Source organism: Carassius auratus, chromosome 27 (genome assembly GCF_003368295.1).
Source record: "Carassius auratus strain Wakin chromosome 27, ASM336829v1, whole genome shotgun sequence".
Classification (NCBI taxonomy): Eukaryota; Metazoa; Chordata; class Actinopteri; order Cypriniformes; family Cyprinidae; genus Carassius; species Carassius auratus.
The window spans coordinates 22,930,890-22,948,411 of record NC_039269.1 but is presented as its reverse complement, the minus strand read 5'-3'; the positions used below and the strand labels follow the sequence as shown (position 1 = coordinate 22,948,411).

Here is a 17,522-nt window from a genome sequence, read left to right as displayed (position 1 = left end):
CCAGTTCTTCTTCTCCTTAGCTCAGGTAAGACACCTCTGACATTGTCAGTGGTTCAGAAGTGGCTTAACAAGAGGAATACGACAAGTGTAGCCGGTTGTGTGGTGGCTCTTGATGCCTTGACCCCAGCCTCAGTCCATTCCTTGTGAGGTTCACTCAAATTCTTGAATTGATTTTGCTTGACAATCCTCATAAGTCTGCAGTTCTCTCGGTTGGATCTTTTTCTTCCACACTTTTTCCTTCTTCTCAACTTTCTGTTAACATGCTTGGATACAGCACTCTGTGAACAGCCAGCTTCTTTGACAATTAATGTTTGTGGCTTATCCTCCTTGTGAAGAGTGTCAATGATTGTCTTCTGTCATTTTGCAACTGTCAGATCATTAGTCTTCCCCATGATTGTGTAGCCAAGTAAACCAAACTGAGAGACCATTTTGAAGGCTCAGGAAACCTTTGTAGGTGTCTTAAGTTGATTAGCTGATTGGTATGTCACCATATTCTAATTAGTTGAGATAGTGTTTTTTTTTGTTAAATGTGAGCCATCACAATTAAAAGAACCAAAGACTTAAACTACTTCAGTCTGTGTGCATTGAATTTATATAATACATTTACATTTACATTTAATACATATACATTTAATACATTTGATTTGAATTACTTAAATTAACTTTTCCACAACATTCTAATTTATTGAAATGCACCTGTATTTTCAAGAAACATTAGTCATGACCTGACAGAAGCAAGTTATTAATTTAAAAATATACCTCTTTTGTGAAAACATTTTGTCAACATTTTCAGATAGGCCTTTTAAAGAAAAAAAAACAGGCTAATTTTAAATAATTCCTTATTACACAAACTTTTGTGCTTTTCAACTTTGTAGCTTCATAATACATGTTTTGTCAGAATTGCACAATACATTGCAGTCCGCATTTTCCCCCTTCAAAACTTAATGTGGTAAAATGAATTAACAAGCAATTGGACTTTCCTTTTATTAAACGTTGACGTTGCTAAAAAGAACATTATTTTGTCTATTTGGTGTAATGTGATGTGTTTATGTGGTTTAAGGTAAAAAATAAAAATAAAACAAAATTAAAGGTTCTTTCTCTGTGTCAGGAACGCCAGTGCAGTGATGGAGAGATTGTATGTGTTATACTGACATCCAGCGTTAGGCCTACTTCTACTACATCAGTCGACGTGTTTATGCCCATAGGCTCGACAATCAGGAAATATCGTTTTAATATGAGCTTGAGCTTTGCCTCCATCTCCGTGTCGTTATCTAGAACACAAATTCATTTAAGCTGAAAAACGGATAGCTTTTGAAAAACAAATACCGGAAAATAATAGACAAGAAAAATTCAAACAGCTAACTTCCTGCCACACTCAATATGGCAGACTTCTGCAACCACACTTGAACTTTCGGTATCAACGAGACGTAGTGACGTTCTTGGCAAAAGAAACCAAAACTGGCTTAATGACATATAAACTTAAGCGATGGAAGAAGCAACAGATATGATTTGCCGCTTTTATTGTAAAATTACTTGACGCTGAGTGCATGAGCGGTGCTCGTGCAGTTGGAGGATGTCGCGCGTTACAGCTGATCTGGAGTATCAAACACTTCTCGAGGTAGGTTTACTGTCAACACTAGCGAGGCATCTATGGTTTACAAGACTGTAATTGTTCATGAGATAATAAGCTAAGTACCTGTAACTAATTCAGTATTAAGGAGGACATACTGAACTAGATATTTTAATATAGTTGTCAGGTCTGAAGTCATTATAAAGTCCCTTATATACAATATTGTTTCTCCTTTCAGAATCTTCTCTCATATTGTAAACATTGTTTTAGCAGTGATGATTAATACCATGTTACCACACTTTTGTTGAAAACACAATAGCTGTAGGCTAGTAACGATGGTGTAGGTCACCATGTTAAATTTGTCTTGTTGAGATAATGGTGCATCAGGATCATCTTGTTTACTGATGATGACCATCTCCATATTTCCTCAATAGTGTAATTACTGTTTCCCAAAAGAGGTGCTTGATGAAATCAAAGACGTGTCTGCAGATTTCCCACACCTGCAGCTATATGTGGACTGTTACCGTAAGTTTATCTTTGAAAGCACTCCAGGGGTCTGGCAACAGATATCTGTGAACCTGTGTAGTTTAATTAATTAGCAGTAGTTACATGGATTAGAGTGTGGCTGTCATTTCACTGTATGGGAATTAATAACTGGGGCTAGTTGTCATATTAGGAAAATTGTTACAAAGCTGTCCTAATAACTAGGTCAAATCAAATTTTTATTTAAAACTCAAACAAAATGTATAATGGTTGTGAATTCTGAACTAAAACTGAAACCTCAATACCATATCACATTTTTGCAATAGCAGTGAACACAGCAAAACCACAAGGGCACACGGTGCATGCAGAGAAAAGTCAAAAAACAATTTGATTTCAACTCTTTTGTTTCCCAAAACACTAGTTTCTATGTTACTTCTACATGTTTCTTTAAGAACAGCAAACATGGAACATGAAATGCCATGAATTTCTCTGTGTGTTATAATTACTGTTTATACATTATACATGGCTCTACATTGGTTTCTTTTTCTCTAAACTATGTTCAATACCATATTTGTTACCAAGTCATAATGCTTCTTTCAGAAATATTTGATGAAAAGAAAGTTTAAAGGAAGCATTTAATTAGAATCGATTATTTGATTACTTAGACAATGAATAAATTTAATTATAAATGTCTCTAATGTCATTTGAGCAGTTTAATGGGTCCTTGCTGATTAAATATTTTATTTATTAATATTTCATTCAGTTGTGTGTTTAGTTATATTTTTTCTTTTATTTATCTGGCTCCAGAGTCCAAACTTTTGAATGGTAATGTAGTTATCATTACAGTTTCGTTTAGTTGGTATGAAAGGGCCTAGTTTGTGCCTATACTGGAATAGATTTACACTGTACACTGTTAAATATTCATGGGTGTATTGACAGACAAGTCCCTGTCTCCTATATAATCCACAAATATTCTTTCAAAACAACTGTAACTGCTATGTAGACTTTTTGCTTACTGTGCGCATTTTCTTGAATGTGTATTTCCTGAGTTTGTTTCTATTCTCTTTCTACAGTCTATCCCAATAAAGATAAAAAGAGGTTGGTTTATCTGGGTGGCACCGTTCCTGTAACATATGAAGGTAACTTGGATTCAGTAGCTGTAATTAATCTCTTCCAGAGTCTGTAATTGCTTTCCACCAATTGAAACTCATTAAATATGTATAATGTTGTTACAAAGATGCTACGTACAACATTCCAGTTTGCATCTGGATCCATGAGACCCATCCCAAAAACCCACCCAGGTGTTTTGTCTGCCCTTCACCCTCCATGATCATCAATGCTAAAAGCAGCAGTGTTGATGCCAACGGTCGCGTTCTTCTCCACTGTCTCAGCAACTGGAAGATTGTAAGTGTAGTTATTGTACGTTGACTTATTTGAAGTTAATCATTTTAATATTTCACTCTGGATTTAAATGTTTGATTTCCAGGGCTGGTCAAACTTGTCGATAGTTTTGGAAGAGATGATTGCCGCCTTTCAACGTGAAACTCCTCTTTTTGCCACCTATCCAGTCCGAAACCCTCCAATACATCCTCAAGCAAAACACCTGCCAGCTGATCTTGTAGTTCAACCGAATCCTGTGTCATCCTGTGGCAGGTCAGTGCTTGTTTGAGTTTCAATTCAGTTATTCTTATCAAAAGCATTCGACACTAGTCTCTCAGTTAAGTATCTCTCAGGATACTTATGTAATCTTCAGTCTTTCTTTTTGTTTGTTTGTGCCGCAGCTGGCCTCATACAGGAAGCAGTTCAGTGCATAAAATGTCAACAGCTCAACATGGAGCATCCATCTCATCTGTGCCTCAGCATGCCAGCAACAGTAAACATTGATTTTCTGCTGAATAGTAGTCCTGCATGAATTGTTCACTAGATTTTCAGTTTTATAAAAAAATAAATAAAAAAATTGCACTCTCTATATACCAATTTTAGTATCACTGAGATACTATTATCATTTTGAATATGTTGAATTAGTTTTTATTTTATTTTTATTAGTATTTAATTATTAGTTTTCCTTTAGGAAGTTTGTGTGTGTGTGTGTGTGTTTCTTTTTTTTTATGTCCATACAAATTTTGTTCAGTTATTTTAGTACATCCAGTTGAACTAAATGAAAATGAGAAATGTTGTGAAATATATATTATGTTTAAAAAAATTTTTTTCAGTTATATATATATATATATATATATATATATATATATATATATATATATATATATAATACAGTATTATTTTTAGATTTTATTTTACATATTAAGATTTATTTTATTTTAATTAATGAAAAATGTTATTTGCAGTAAATAGAAGGCATTTTGTGCCAAATGATCACCACAGCTGAGTGTGTCAGAGCATGTATGAATTTATGATCTTTAGTGGGTTGGTAGACCTAGCTGAAATCTCCATCTTGGAAGCAGAAAGCATGCTGATCTAATACAATGTTTACATTTATTGGTTTAATGCCGTAAATAGTTTCAGACTTTCATTTTCTATTCCTGGCTAACCATAAGGTTTCTTTCCCTAGGCCTACCCAAGAGTACAAAGTCCCAGATGAAGCTGAATCGAGCCAGTGAAACAGAGATGAGCGGTGTAAGGAGATCATACGCGCAAGAGCTGCTGGATTTCGGGATCACATTTGGTGCACAAGCTTTGGAGGCTAACCACCAAACAAACCCATTTATTTCTCCTGCCTCAGGTAATATGTTTTTTTTTATTTTATTTATTATTATTCAGCTGTAATATTTTAAAACCCCCTTCTTAATTTTTTTTAATTAATTAAGGATTATCTCTGCTTCAGCTCCCACCAGCAATGCTTCTAATGTTGATGACATAGACGATCAGTTCAAAAGCCTTCAATTACAAAGAGTTGTCAACATGTACCAGTTGAGCACCAGTGAGAGAGGTAAATCACACATCATTTAGCAGTGTTTTTAAAGACTTCATGAAGTGAGTAAAAAATTGAAGTTTTGGGGAGACAAAATTAACTTCTTGCCGGTGTTTTAATTTATCTTTTTTCCATAAATGAGTAGAGGTGGGCGATATGACCAAAATCTTATATCACGATATGAGAAATTATATATCTCGATAACAATATATATCTTGATATACTTATTTTTTTCTTTTAATAAGGTTTTTTATGATATTTAATACCATAGATACAATTTTCATAATCCTTGTCACCAATTTCAATATCAATCTAATACAATAAAAAAAAAAAAACTCAAGCTCACTGGAGATACATAAATAGTCAGTGATGAAATAAGAACAAGAAACTAATTACAAGCAACAGGACAAAAACTATGATAAATAAGAAGCACATTGGGTAAATGAATTAGTCTTCACTGTGTAAGTTATATCTATCTAGCTATCTATCTATCTATCTATCTATCTATATATATATATATATATATATATATATATATATATATATATATATATATAGTACAGACCAAAAGTTTGGAAACATTACTATTTTTATGTTTTTGAAAGAAGTTTCTTTCGCTCATCAAGCCTGCATTTATTTGATCAAAAATATAGAAAAAACAGTAGTATTGTGAAATATTATTACAACTTAAAATAATAGTTTTCTATTTGAATATACTTAAAAAAAATGTATTCCTGTGATGCAAATCTGAATTTTCAAGCATCATTACTCCAGCCTTCAGTGTCACATGTAACATCCAGTCTATCACATGATCATTTAGAAATCTAATATTCTGATTTATTATGATTGTTGTAAACAGTTCTGCTGTCTAATATATTTGAAGAATAAAAGGTTAAAAAGAATTACATTTATAAAAAATAAAAAAAAAACTAATAATATATTTTCTTTACTATCACTTTTTATCAATTTAACACATCCTTGCTGAATAAAAGTATTGATTTTGTAAATAAAAAAAGAAAGAAAAAACAAATTACTGACCTCAAATTACTGACCAGTAGTGTATATTGTTATTACAAAATATTTATATTTTAAAAACATAGCTTTTTTATTTCATTTTTTTTTACTTTTTATTCATCAAAGTATCCTAAAAAAGTATCACGTGTTCTGAAAAAAATATTAAGCAGCAGAACTGTTTCCAACTTTGATAATGAATCATCATATTAGAATGATTTCTAAAGGATCATGTGATAAAGATCCTAAAAATGTAACTTTGCATCACCAAAATAAATGACAATTTAAAGTATAATAAATGTAAAAACAATTATTTTAAATTGTTATAATATATCACAATGTTACATTTTTTTCTGTATTTTTGATCAAATAAATGCAGGCTTGATGAGCAGAAGAAACTTCTTATATATATACATACTCTTTGACAGTTTATAAGGCATAGTTAAAAATCAATGAAGAAAATAAATAGGATTTTACTTCCAGAACCCAACTGTTGCACACGAAAGCACTACAAAGTAGCAAATCAAGCAGCTTAAATATGTTCGACACACATCCTGATGTAGTCAGAAGTACATTAACACTGGAATCAGTTTCAGCGGATCTTTAAAGAAAATATAAATGAGCTTGACATCTAGTTGCTGGATGCACTTTTCATTGTCTGAATTTAATATTTGTATTAGGCATATGTTCAGCATAACATGCAAGTGATTAAACTGTTTTTCCAGTTTGTACTGGGGCCTCTTACACTGAACTAATACAGACTTTGATCTTTTCATAAAGATGTGTGGCATGATTGGGGTGGTGGAGTTCATTCAGGGTTAGTGGATGAGCATCACAAGGTGGTGGTGAGCGGGCTTCCTGTGGGCGTCTCTCCCAGCAAGATGAAGAACAAGCTCACTATCTTCTTCCAGCGGAGGCAGAACGCGGGCGGAGAGGTTCTGGATGTCAAGTACCCTGCAGGACAGCCAGACCAGGCCTGGGTGCTCTTCAGACACAAAAGAGGTACTATGGGACATCACTAATAACCTCCACTAAAGAAAAAATTATTATTTCAATTAAATGTTTAGTGGTCTTTTGGGGTTTTTGTTTTTGTTTTTTCAGATGCAGAGCATGCTGTGAGGAATCCTGACAGGGTGATTACTATTAATGAGCAGCAATTTCCTATTCAACTGAAGAGGTTTAAAGATATAGAGGTAAGAGGGGGCAAAATCAGGATAGCCCTTCACTGTTTTTTTTAACTCACTCATATTGTACAGGATTGCACTACACAAAAAACCTCCTACTCTCAGATCCCAGGTGGAGTCCAAGGTGAGAAAGCTGAAATGTTTAGGAGCATCTTGAGTCTGGAAGGGTGCAGTTTCAGCTCCACAGATGTCCTGGAAGCAGTGCAGTCGTGCCGAGACCTCCCCTCAGCCCTTAAATATCTCTGCCATGATTGCCCTATATGCCAGGAGCAAGTGTCTTTCAACAGGGTGAGAATAAATGAATTGTGTTCTTGACCTAACAATATGGAGCCACATCCACCTCAGATTATTATGCATTATATGGTTTTATCATCATTTGATTTTTATAATTTTTATATATTTTTTTGAAATTAATACTTTTATTCAGCAATGGGTGCATTCATTTGATGAAAATGGTAACAGTAAATATTTGTAATGTCACAAAAAATATCACATTTTCCACAAAAAAATATTAAGCAGCATAACTGGTTTCAACATTGAAAATAAAGATGTTTCTTGAGCACCAAATTGGCACATTATAATGATTTCTGAAGACTGGAGTAATGGCTGCTGAAAATCTGGCTTTGCCATCACTGGAGTAAATTACATTTCAAAATATATAAAAATAGAAAGCAGATATTTTTAAGCTGTAGAAATATTTAACAGTAATAATTTCATTTTATAATTTATTTTAAATATAATATATGCAGCTTTAGTTCTCATGAGTGACTTTTAAAAATATTGTTTATTATCAAATTAAAATATTACAATATAATGAAACTATTGTGATGAATGATTTTCAGGACTTGTTGTGGTATTTCACTGGGTCATTATGTTTTAATTAGTATTTAATATAAATCTCTCTCTCTCACTCTCTCTCACTCTCTCTCTCTCTCTCTCTCTCTCTCTTTTCTCAGATGGTCACCATGACACACTGCTCTTGCACATTCTGTGAGAGCTGTTTTAAGAAGTACTTCTCCTCTGTGATTAAGGAGAAGAATATAGTACATGCTGTGTGTCCTCTTTGTAATCTTCCTGATGTACAAAGAGGCCGCAGGGAGGAGTCTATGGAGTACTTCAGTTTACTCGACACACAGGTGTGGAGCACCAAACATGTTTTTTCGCACCATATGAAATTGAAGATAGAATATTAATAACTGTAGATCATTCTGTATCTGTAGATCAGGTATTATTTGGAGCCCCAGATCCATGAGCTCTTCCAGAGGAAGCTCAGAGACCAGGCACTGCAGGAAATGCCCAACTTCCGTTGGTGTGCACATGTAAGTTCTGTTATTCGCAGATACTTTATACAGTATAATTTCAGGTCTGACCATGATAGTGATTTATGACTGCTTATATTTTTGTAAAGTCATCCTTATTTTTTAGTGTTCCTTTGGGCTCCTTCATGAAGCAGACAGGCTGAGAATGGATTGCCCCAGCTGTAGGAAAAGCACATGCATTCAATGTAAAAAGCCGGTAGGTTTACATCATATGCCTTAGTCTTACAACATAAGTGTGAGATTTTTGTCTGTCATATAAAGTTCTGGGATGCAAGCTATTAAACTCAATATTCTGTATAAATATTAACTTAGCAATTAATGAAAACCAATATTTACACAACCGTTCAAAAGTTTGTGGCCAGTAAGATTTTATCAATAGTAAACTTTTGATTAAAAGTGATAGTAAAGACATTTATTTACTCTTTACATCTTTGATAATAATAAGAAATGCTTCTTGATTGTAATAGAATTTTACCATATTACTATTTTTGATTAAATAAATCCAGCCTTGTTATTTTAGAAATGTAAAAAAAAAAAATAATATTAATAATGTTTCCCAATATTACTGTGCTTTTGATGGCAGTGCATATATAAATGCGTTACTAAAAATAGTTTGTGGGACATTTAGACTGACGTTCTAGAAATGTTCTAATGTTCCTGTGGCTCAGTGGTAGAGCATTGCGTTAGCAGCACAAAAGGTTGTGGGTTCGATTCCCAGGGAACACACATGCTGGTAATAAAATGTATAGCCTGAATGCACTGTAAGTCGCTTTGGATAAAAGAGTCTGCTAAATACATAAATGTAAATTAAATGTAGAATTTGGGTCTTTGAGTATGTCAGCCAGGCAAGTAAACTCCTGAACTAAACAATCCTTACTGTTGAGCCCCTGCATTGTGCTGGTGCTTGTAATCTCATATTTATGGAGGCTGTTGATCTGGATGTTTGTTGTCTAGTGGGCTCCACAGCATGAAGGAATCTCATGCGAGAAGTTCAAAGAGTGGGAGCAACTCAACAGCCCCGCATACCAAAACTCAAGGCTGGAGCAGCTTCTCAGCAGGAACAAAATAGGTCAAACAAAAACACTCACTGAAGGTTCTTGGTTCAAAGTGTTTTTTTGGAACTTTCCCAGGTTGTAACGTTCTCCTTGCTCCTTACAGACTGTCCAAAATGCAAATTTCGCTTCTTCCTGGCCAGAGGAGGCTGTTTGCATTTCAAATGCACTCAGTGCCAGCATGAGTTCTGCGGAGGCTGCAGTCAGCCATTTAAACAAGGCTCTGTAAGTTTAGTTCTCTCAGCAGTCGTCATTATAGTTACCACAGAGCTCTGTATCAGAGCATATGTTGTCCTTGCAGGCCTGTAATTTTTCTAACGAGTGCGGAGCTAAGGGGTTACATGCTCATCACCCTCGAAACTGCCTTTATCATCTGAGAGACTGGAGTGTCCCAAGATTACGGACCCTGCTGCAAGTGACACACATCTTTACTGTGGTCTAGCATAAACAGGAAGCCCCTATTATACCCTGCCACAGTAAAACTGGCTAAACTACTCTTATTTATGTTTTCAGCACTATGGGGTATCACATCCCCTCATGTTCAGCCCCAAAAATACAGCGGGGAGATACTCTAAAGGTACATTTTTTGTTTTGACATGTGAATATAGTATGTTCAGATTAATTATGCACCAAAACGTTGGCCCAAACAATATTAATTTCACTGCATTTAGATATGTCACAGTACAGTTGAAATACAGTACGTTTATGTGTCTCTTGTAGGGATTTGTGGTGTAATGGAGGTCCAAGAATCAGGAGCTGTGAAGGAGGAGCCATGTGGACGCCCAGCGCTCCCAGAGTACAGTGGTTACTGCACGTAAGGAATGCTCGTTCTTTATTATTCACATACTGTGTTCTTCCATAAGTACACCAAACTCAAGAGATTTTCTCAAATGTTATGTTCACTTTTAGGGTACATTATAAAGAGTGTCTGGTGGAGCTAATAAACAACAATGCACTAGATCCTGTGGTGCTGTTAGATGGTGTAGAGTTGAGGGCAGAAATGGACCGCTGGAAAGTGCCAGTCCCAGACAAGCAGCCTTTAGAACCGGATCGACGGTACGAGGACAGACTTCGGCAGGTCAGTCTGTAAAAGTAAAGCATCATTTGCGCACTGTATTGTTAAACTGTCAAATCCTGTTATTTGAGATGATAACAGTTATTTCAATCAGAGCATAAACCATATCTTGTGTATTGCGTAAATGTAAGTTTTATAGAGCGGTCTACACAATTATTTGGGTGGTGGTGGTGGGGTGGGGGTGTTAACCACACCAAACTACTGAATGCACCATTAAAGTTGCCCCTATTATGCCATTTTTACAGTTCCTAATATTGTTTTGGGAGTCTTATATAATAGGATTAAATGCATGCAAGGTCCAAAAACACTTTATTTTTCTAAGAATATGCATTCATTATCACCTCATTTTCCAGCAATTCTCAAACAATTTGTTCAGAGCAGTTTAAAGATTCAGTCTCTCTAAACCCCTCCTTTACGTGAGCCTGCTGTGCTCTGATTGGTCAGATGGCCTAGTCTGTTGTGATTGGTCTACAGTGTACAGCTATGTCAGAAACCAGTGTTGTCATGTCTGCAGCTTCCCGCAGAATTGGGCAACTTTATCATTGTTGTAGCGTGTTGGTTTTCATCTCAGCGGGTCAAAGAGACCCTGATAACATTATATTTAATGCAAATTTTACCCTTTTACCCTGGAATGCGGTTTTTAATGGGGAGCCCCCCTCAAAATGCAATTTGGTTAGTTTTGAGTTAGTTTTGGGTAGCAATTAGGTGGGTTTTGTTGTGAACAACTTGCAACCCTTTCGGAAACAATGTGCGTATTTCAAAAGTTATTTTGAGTAACAATAATTTAAAATAGTAATTTTGAATTCTCAATAGAAAACATAAACATCTATAAATTATCAGGTTATAAATTAACAGGATACTGATCCATCTTTTAACAGCAAGCATTTTGTGAATCCCGCATTGAACCCCCCGAGATTAGAGAAGCAGTCGGCAGTAATATTACGTGTTTGTGGGCGGGGTCAAGTTCACGGCCAGCCAACATAGAACATAGGCGCACATTATGCAAATGTGTTACCCTGTGACTTGTAGCCGTCACCGAAGTGGGATTCGAATTACTAACGACTCGTTTAGGTTATACTGAGTCCATTCTTTATTTTTCGGGAGGCAATAACTTTATTTATCGTGCATTTTTAGCCTTACAACTTTGCGGATAGTTTACATTCACATACAGCTGTATTAAACACTGCATAAAAGGCAGTGTTGGAAATGGCATAATAGGGGAACTTTAAAAAGATTACATATTCAAATATTAAATATTTTATATATTTGTAATTATTTTGAGATTTTAAATATTCTACCTAGCAATATTTGTTTAACAATCAATTCAATTCAATTAAAATCATACATACAATGCACATAGGTTAACACTGTTACATTGAAATGATGTGTATGACGATTAAGTCAGTAAAAGTGATGATGTGACTGCCATTCCCAAATAAAGTGTTTGTCCTCCCTTCTCTCCTTTAAAACCTTTTAAAATAAAAAAATGTTCTTTGAATATAACTTCAGTTGTCGGTCTGTAAATTGTACCTTGTTATGGACATGTTTATCTGAATCACTTCTGTATCTCTAGCCTAACTTAGTAATATATAAGCAACCTCTATCTATTACTTGCAGCCTTAGTGTGTTTACTGTGCTTACATGTTGATGTTTATTTGGTTCTGTTCCTTAAACTTGACTTTGAAAAGTAACCTTGGGTGTTGAAAAGGTGCAATATAAAAATGATTATTATTATCATTATCCTTTCAGATCCTAAAACAGAGGGTTAGTCTGTCCAGTGGGGCAGCTACTGGATTGACGGCAGCTGCTCCTCCCACACCGTCCCCCTCTTCTCCTGCTGCGGTTGGAGCTCCATGGTTCTCCATCTTAAGCCGGGCAGTTCCTGAGGACTCCCAGCATCTACTGCTGCTGACTGATTGAAGGGTACATGGACTGAATGTGCAACCCTGCTGTCATTGTTAACACTAACATAGTGACCAAATTGTTTTTCCAATACATTATTATGAAAAAAGTAGGTCTTTCTTACCTCCACACAAATTTAATTGTAATGCCAGGGGGAAATCATGCTGAAGAATGAGCAGAGCAACCAGCAATGATGCAGGAATTTTATCAGTTTTTTTACAATATGAGAATTAACGTTTCTGTATCATACTTAATAAATTTACAACACATAAGCTTGTGGCTTTCAGAACTACTCAAGTTCTCTAATTGTTGGCAGTGAGGATCTACTTGCTCTAACTGTTTGATATAGATTGTGTATTAAATCAGCTTTATACAGTATATGGATTATACTGGGCACAAGTTTGCACTTTTGGACCCTGTGAAACGGGTATTAGCATGATTCATAAGACGTGTGAGAGGTTATATTTTGCTGGTATGGTAATTTTACTGTGTGAATAACTGTGAATATAAACAACTATTTTCTCACAGTCTCAATTTTTCTGTTTACAAAAAGCCTGGCAATTAACACTTAACCTGGCGATTGTGTGTGTGTGTGTGTGTGTGTGTGTGTATTTCCAGCCGCTTCGAATAATTGTGCTTTTGTTTTGCATTTCAATTTATTTGGTTGAGCTTTGTTCCAAGACAGTTGGCACTAGGAATGTAATTTTTTTTGTAATATCTCTCAGTTTTAGTTGCTCCAGACAGCCGTTCTTTGGCTCTTTTGTGCGGAGGAAGGTTATATTATGAGTGAGTCATTGATTCATTTACTCAGTTGATTTATTCACTGATTCATTCAGGAACGACACTATTTTTCAGAATTTAGTGTTGCGAATATAGCAACTTTTTCTCTACAAAAATCAACTTCTTGATCTGGACAAAGCTTATCTGACACATCTGTACTGCCCTGCGAGCATGTTTTATAATTCAAGTGATCATTTCATATGTAAATATAGTCTTAATCATTCCATAAGCATGGTCTGTATCTGTTTTTTTATGGCGATTTTTGTCACAGAATTATAATTTAGGATTTTAGTTCAGAGCCGTTTGGAAGGAACAGCTTGTTTATTAGGAATTATGTTGTTTTTGAAAATATAGTAGCATGAGAACAAAGGAGAGAAGCAAACTAACGTTAAAAGCGGACACTATGCTGTTACGTAATGTAACGACGCCATAAATATGCAAATTATAAAACTATTCAAACTGTTTTCTTAGGCACAGAAAAAAAAATGACAAATAATGTGTCAAGTTATTCATGATTAACTCCTTGTTTATTGAACTTGTGTATAAAATAAACAATATTACTATTAAAAGCTGTAAATACATACTAATGACAGTGAACATTGACTTAGAGTAGCTCAACACGGGAAAATGTCTGTCATTTGTAATTTACCGTTTACACACAGCTTTAAACATAACTATGATGCATTTTTCAACACCAGACTTCGATAGCACAGAAGATTTTCTTCAAAACCAGGTTTATTTGGTAGGGTTTACAGGTGCATCATCTCTATCGGCTGAAAAAGCCTCAATCTCGTTAACGATTCTTTCTCCAATTGTGTTGTTATTAGCTGCCAAAACTCTTCTAGACATCAGATCCATCGGGCCACCTGAGGACAGTTTTGAAAAAGTTGATACACAAGAAATTAATACACAAGAATCATATTCAAACTCATTAAAACAACATAATTTCTTAAAGACAAAATTTTTAGAGATTATATCAGTATAAGAGTGTTATCCTTAACTAAATCTGAAATTATTAAAAAAAAATTGTCATTTGAAATAAACCTGAAATGAAATCAAATATAAATATTAGGTTTAGAAAACCAAAAATTGACAACTAAAATAACAATAAATGAAAGGTTTTAATAAAAATTCTCAAAAATCTAAAAATAAAAGCTAACTAATAATGAAATATGATTAATAAAAACGACGTAACAACTTAAAAGAGCTGTCTTTACCTTCAACATCCATGAGAACTCCTCCTGCCTCTGAGACTATGACTGCTCCAGCCGCCACATCCCAACAGTGGATCCCAATCTCATAATAGGCCTCCACACAACCAGATGCTACCAAGCACATGTTGATGGCAGCAGATCCAGCGCCACGTATCCTTTAAAAGAAAATCAAATTAATAGTCAAGAGATATCTGTTGACGCACATTACAAATTTAATGGTAGAGTACATAGTTTTAGATAATATGACATCTGTTCCAGTGAGGCTGTGTGTGGAAGAAACCTGGCACATACCCATGAACTGGCAGGCATAAGATTTTCCTCATGCTAGAGAAAATCTTATCAACGGCATCAGGGTCTCTATTAGAGCCAAACTCTGTAGCGATGATTGACTGGTTAATCTCTGTTAATGATGGGGAAACAATCAGAGAGAATTACGATGATTGCCAACAAGCAAATGCCGAATGCTCAGAAGAACGACTACCTTTTTGGTCCGACACTTGCAGAGGCTGTCCATTGCAAAATGCACCCTTCCCTTTTCGAGCCGTGTACATCTTGTCTTCTATGCAGCTATAAACCACACCAAACTCTAACTGCAAGAGAAGAATGATGAGTCTGACAGACGCTCTACCCACTGGAGGAACTTCCAACTTTTCAAAAGCATGACAAATGAGCAAGAAAACAAAGTGGGAGCAGAGCAGCAGTTTCCGATTTCATCTCGCCACACAAACATCTATTACCAGTGCTGTCACTTTGTTATTCTAAAATAAAGAGGGTGCATTTGAAAGCAAATGATCCTTACCGTTTTGTTGACAGCAAAGCCAATGGATATAGCAACAAATGGATATCTGTACAAAAGAAAAGCATATTTATTTTTTATAGCTCATGCTAGAAAAGCGAAAAGTCTCAAAGTATGAAAATTAAACCGGTCACTTATTTAGTCATTTAACATTCCTGACATATGCCAGTGGAGTTCAAAAAACTCACATTAAAAATTCCAATTTAAAACAGAAAAAAGAAATATTATTATTAGTTTTACAAAATAATTACCAAAATAAAACTGTAAACATTAAAAGAGTTTTAGGGGAAAAAAGAACAAAATAAAGTTATGGGTGAAAATTAACTATAATTGTCAAGCTGTAAAATAATGTCACTAAAAATGTTTTATATTACATTATTTTTACATTATTATAGTTGAATAGTATTATTGAATTTGTACTTTTTGCATTTATCTTTTACTTAATTTCATTAGTGTTTGAAGACATTTTGACTCCAGTGTATCAAATGTAAACAAAAAATTACCCATGCACAAAGTTAGTGGTCCCATCCACAGGGTCAACAATCCATGTTGGGTTTTCAGTCAAAACACAAGGTTCTCCAGCAGCCACTGACTCCTCACCAATGAAACTGAAACAAACAGGAGCAGTGCTGGTCTTTTCCCTTTACTTCAGATTCAATATGCCCTATCTAGACATATAGGAAGGTTTAAAGCTCTTCTGATCCTGTGTTAGTATGAAGGACAAATACCTGTGTTCAGGAAACTTCTCCTTCACTGATGTAATAATAAGTTGCTCCACATTCTGGTCTGTTTTAGTGACCAGGTCGACAGAAGAGCTTTTGCACATGATCTTCATGTCATTCTGCAAAGCATCCCTTACAATCTGACCATAGAGATCATAAAAAGGTTTTAGTAAAAATGGCCACAAATTCAAAAAGCTATATATATAAAAAAAAAAAAAAGATGTTATCTCACTTTTCCTGCTTTCCTGGCCAGTGTCACAGCATGGTCCATGGCATCCTGCCAAAGGTCAGGCATTGTGCCTTTATGTGAGGACCCTTTTTCTGATCAGACATAAAAACCTATTACTGTCATCAATTTCTGACTGCAGCTACAGGAAAGCTTTAACAGGTTGCACTTGGTAAAAGCTGTGTCTAAAACCTTGTTTTTATTTGAGGGGCAGTTTATGTTTCTGATTAATTCCATATTTTTCCACTTTGCTGGCATTCCCTTAATCCCTGCACACACTCCTTATATGTCTCTGACTTCAGAGAACTCCTACCATAGCAAAAACTTACAATGGCAACTACAGTTTCAACCAAAATAGTAGTATAACCTGAATTATCTAATATCTATTTATACCCGTATTACTAATATATATATATATATATATATATATATATATATATATATATATATATATATAGGGCACTCCTAATTTTGTGCAGATCGATATAACATTATTTTATTTGATGGAAATGTACTCGAGAGTAGTGTTTAAATCAGCAGTCAACAGGAAACCCAGGAATATCTGACGGTGACGTTGCTTAAGCATTTGAAGAAATGTAATAGTCCACGAATTAACTGTAACGTTAACGTACATGTTTGACAATAGTGGTTCATCGCAAATAATAATATGACTAACGTTATGCACAATGATATGACAGATGAATTGCAGATAATCTTTAGTGAAGATACCGTACAAATCGCCTTTTTTCATTACTTGACCATATAGTAACGTTAAACGTAAAATAAATGATACAAAGCATTATGATCACTGCACATATATACTGACATTTCAAAATTGAAATCTAGAAATGATAAAAAACCTCAAATTCTTACCAATGCCCGGCGAAATGAAGTCACTGTCAGATTGTTGTTTCCGGGGTTTTGGAGGACCAAACGAGATTAACCCTAAACCGTCTGGTTATTTTCAGAAAACAATAAAATATCCCACTGCCACTTTTTTAAAGTAGGTTACAAACACTATACAGGTCAATATTCTGTTTGTTTAGCACCTACAGGCTAATGTTACTTGAATAAAAATTATTTTGCGCATGCGTTGTGTGTACTTTCAGAATTCGTGTCAAAATAAAAGTCATCAGTCGGTGTTTTTTTTTTTTTTTTTTGTAACAAATTAGTCTTAAAAAAAAAAATTCATTTATAAAAGAAACATGCAAGTCTTCTTGCTTCTTTTATTGTTGTATTATTTGTTGAAATGTATGTTT

The 17,522-nt window shown here is 34.8% G+C and overlaps 2 protein-coding genes across 5 annotated transcripts; one reads left to right on the top strand and one right to left on the bottom strand.

The window, feature by feature from the left end:
* Positions 1–1,183: 1,183 nt before the first annotated feature.
* On the top strand, positions 1,184–13,534 carry LOC113045951 (uncharacterized). Of its 4 annotated transcripts, none has more exons than XM_026206736.1 (21): positions 1,184–1,618; positions 2,005–2,095; positions 3,127–3,192; positions 3,312–3,457; positions 3,540–3,706; positions 3,835–3,926; positions 4,623–4,793; positions 4,896–5,000; positions 6,774–6,995; positions 7,095–7,186; positions 7,283–7,465; positions 8,134–8,313; positions 8,398–8,496; positions 8,603–8,692; positions 9,451–9,565; positions 9,655–9,773; positions 9,850–9,963; positions 10,062–10,125; positions 10,269–10,362; positions 10,458–10,626; positions 12,373–13,534. In XM_026206736.1, the coding sequence occupies exons 1-21, from the start codon at positions 1,574–1,576 to the stop codon at positions 12,541–12,543; spliced, it is 2,595 nt and encodes an 864-aa protein (XP_026062521.1). In that variant the 5' UTR covers positions 1,184–1,573; the 3' UTR covers positions 12,544–13,534. The 4 variants fall into 4 exon arrangements, with proteins under 4 accessions (XP_026062521.1, XP_026062520.1, XP_026062522.1 ...); XM_026206735.1 differs by having other exon boundaries at positions 1,185–1,618; positions 3,291–3,457; XM_026206737.1 differs by lacking the exon at positions 9,850–9,963 and having other exon boundaries at positions 1,185–1,618; positions 3,291–3,457.
* Positions 13,535–13,805: 271 nt separating this feature from the next.
* On the bottom strand, positions 13,806–17,397 carry impa1 (inositol monophosphatase 1). Its single transcript, XM_026206745.1, has 9 exons — positions 17,137–17,397; positions 16,270–16,358; positions 16,044–16,177; positions 15,819–15,923; positions 15,319–15,364; positions 15,001–15,109; positions 14,811–14,919; positions 14,523–14,674; positions 13,806–14,171 (listed from the first exon to the last, which is right to left on the bottom strand). The coding sequence occupies exons 2-9, from the start codon at positions 16,330–16,332 to the stop codon at positions 14,041–14,043; spliced, it is 849 nt and encodes a 282-aa protein (XP_026062530.1). The 5' UTR covers positions 16,333–16,358; positions 17,137–17,397; the 3' UTR covers positions 13,806–14,040.
* Between the last annotated feature and the right edge of the window lie 125 nt (positions 17,398–17,522).

Bases quoted from the DNA above. Each gene is read 5' to 3' on its own strand.
- LOC113045951 (XM_026206735.1), top strand. From the start codon at position 1,574: ATGTCGCGCGTTACAGCTGATCTGGAGTATCAAACACTTCTCGAG. The intron at 6,996-7,094 runs GTACTATGGGAC...TTGTTTTTTCAG, and splicing joins GCTCTTCAGACACAAAAGAG to ATGCAGAGCATGCTGTGAGG. The intron at 8,497-8,602 runs GTAAGTTCTGTT...CTTATTTTTTAG, and splicing joins ACTTCCGTTGGTGTGCACAT to TGTTCCTTTGGGCTCCTTCA.
- impa1 (XM_026206745.1), bottom strand. From the start codon at position 16,332: ATGCCTGACCTTTGGCAGGATGCCATGGACCATGCTGTGACACTGGCC. The intron at 15,924-16,043 runs GTATTTGTCCTT...TGTTTGTTTCAG, and splicing joins GAGAAGTTTCCTGAACACAG to TTTCATTGGTGAGGAGTCAG. The intron at 15,110-15,318 runs GTAAGGATCATT...CTTCTCTTGCAG, and splicing joins GCTTTGCTGTCAACAAAACG to TTAGAGTTTGGTGTGGTTTA.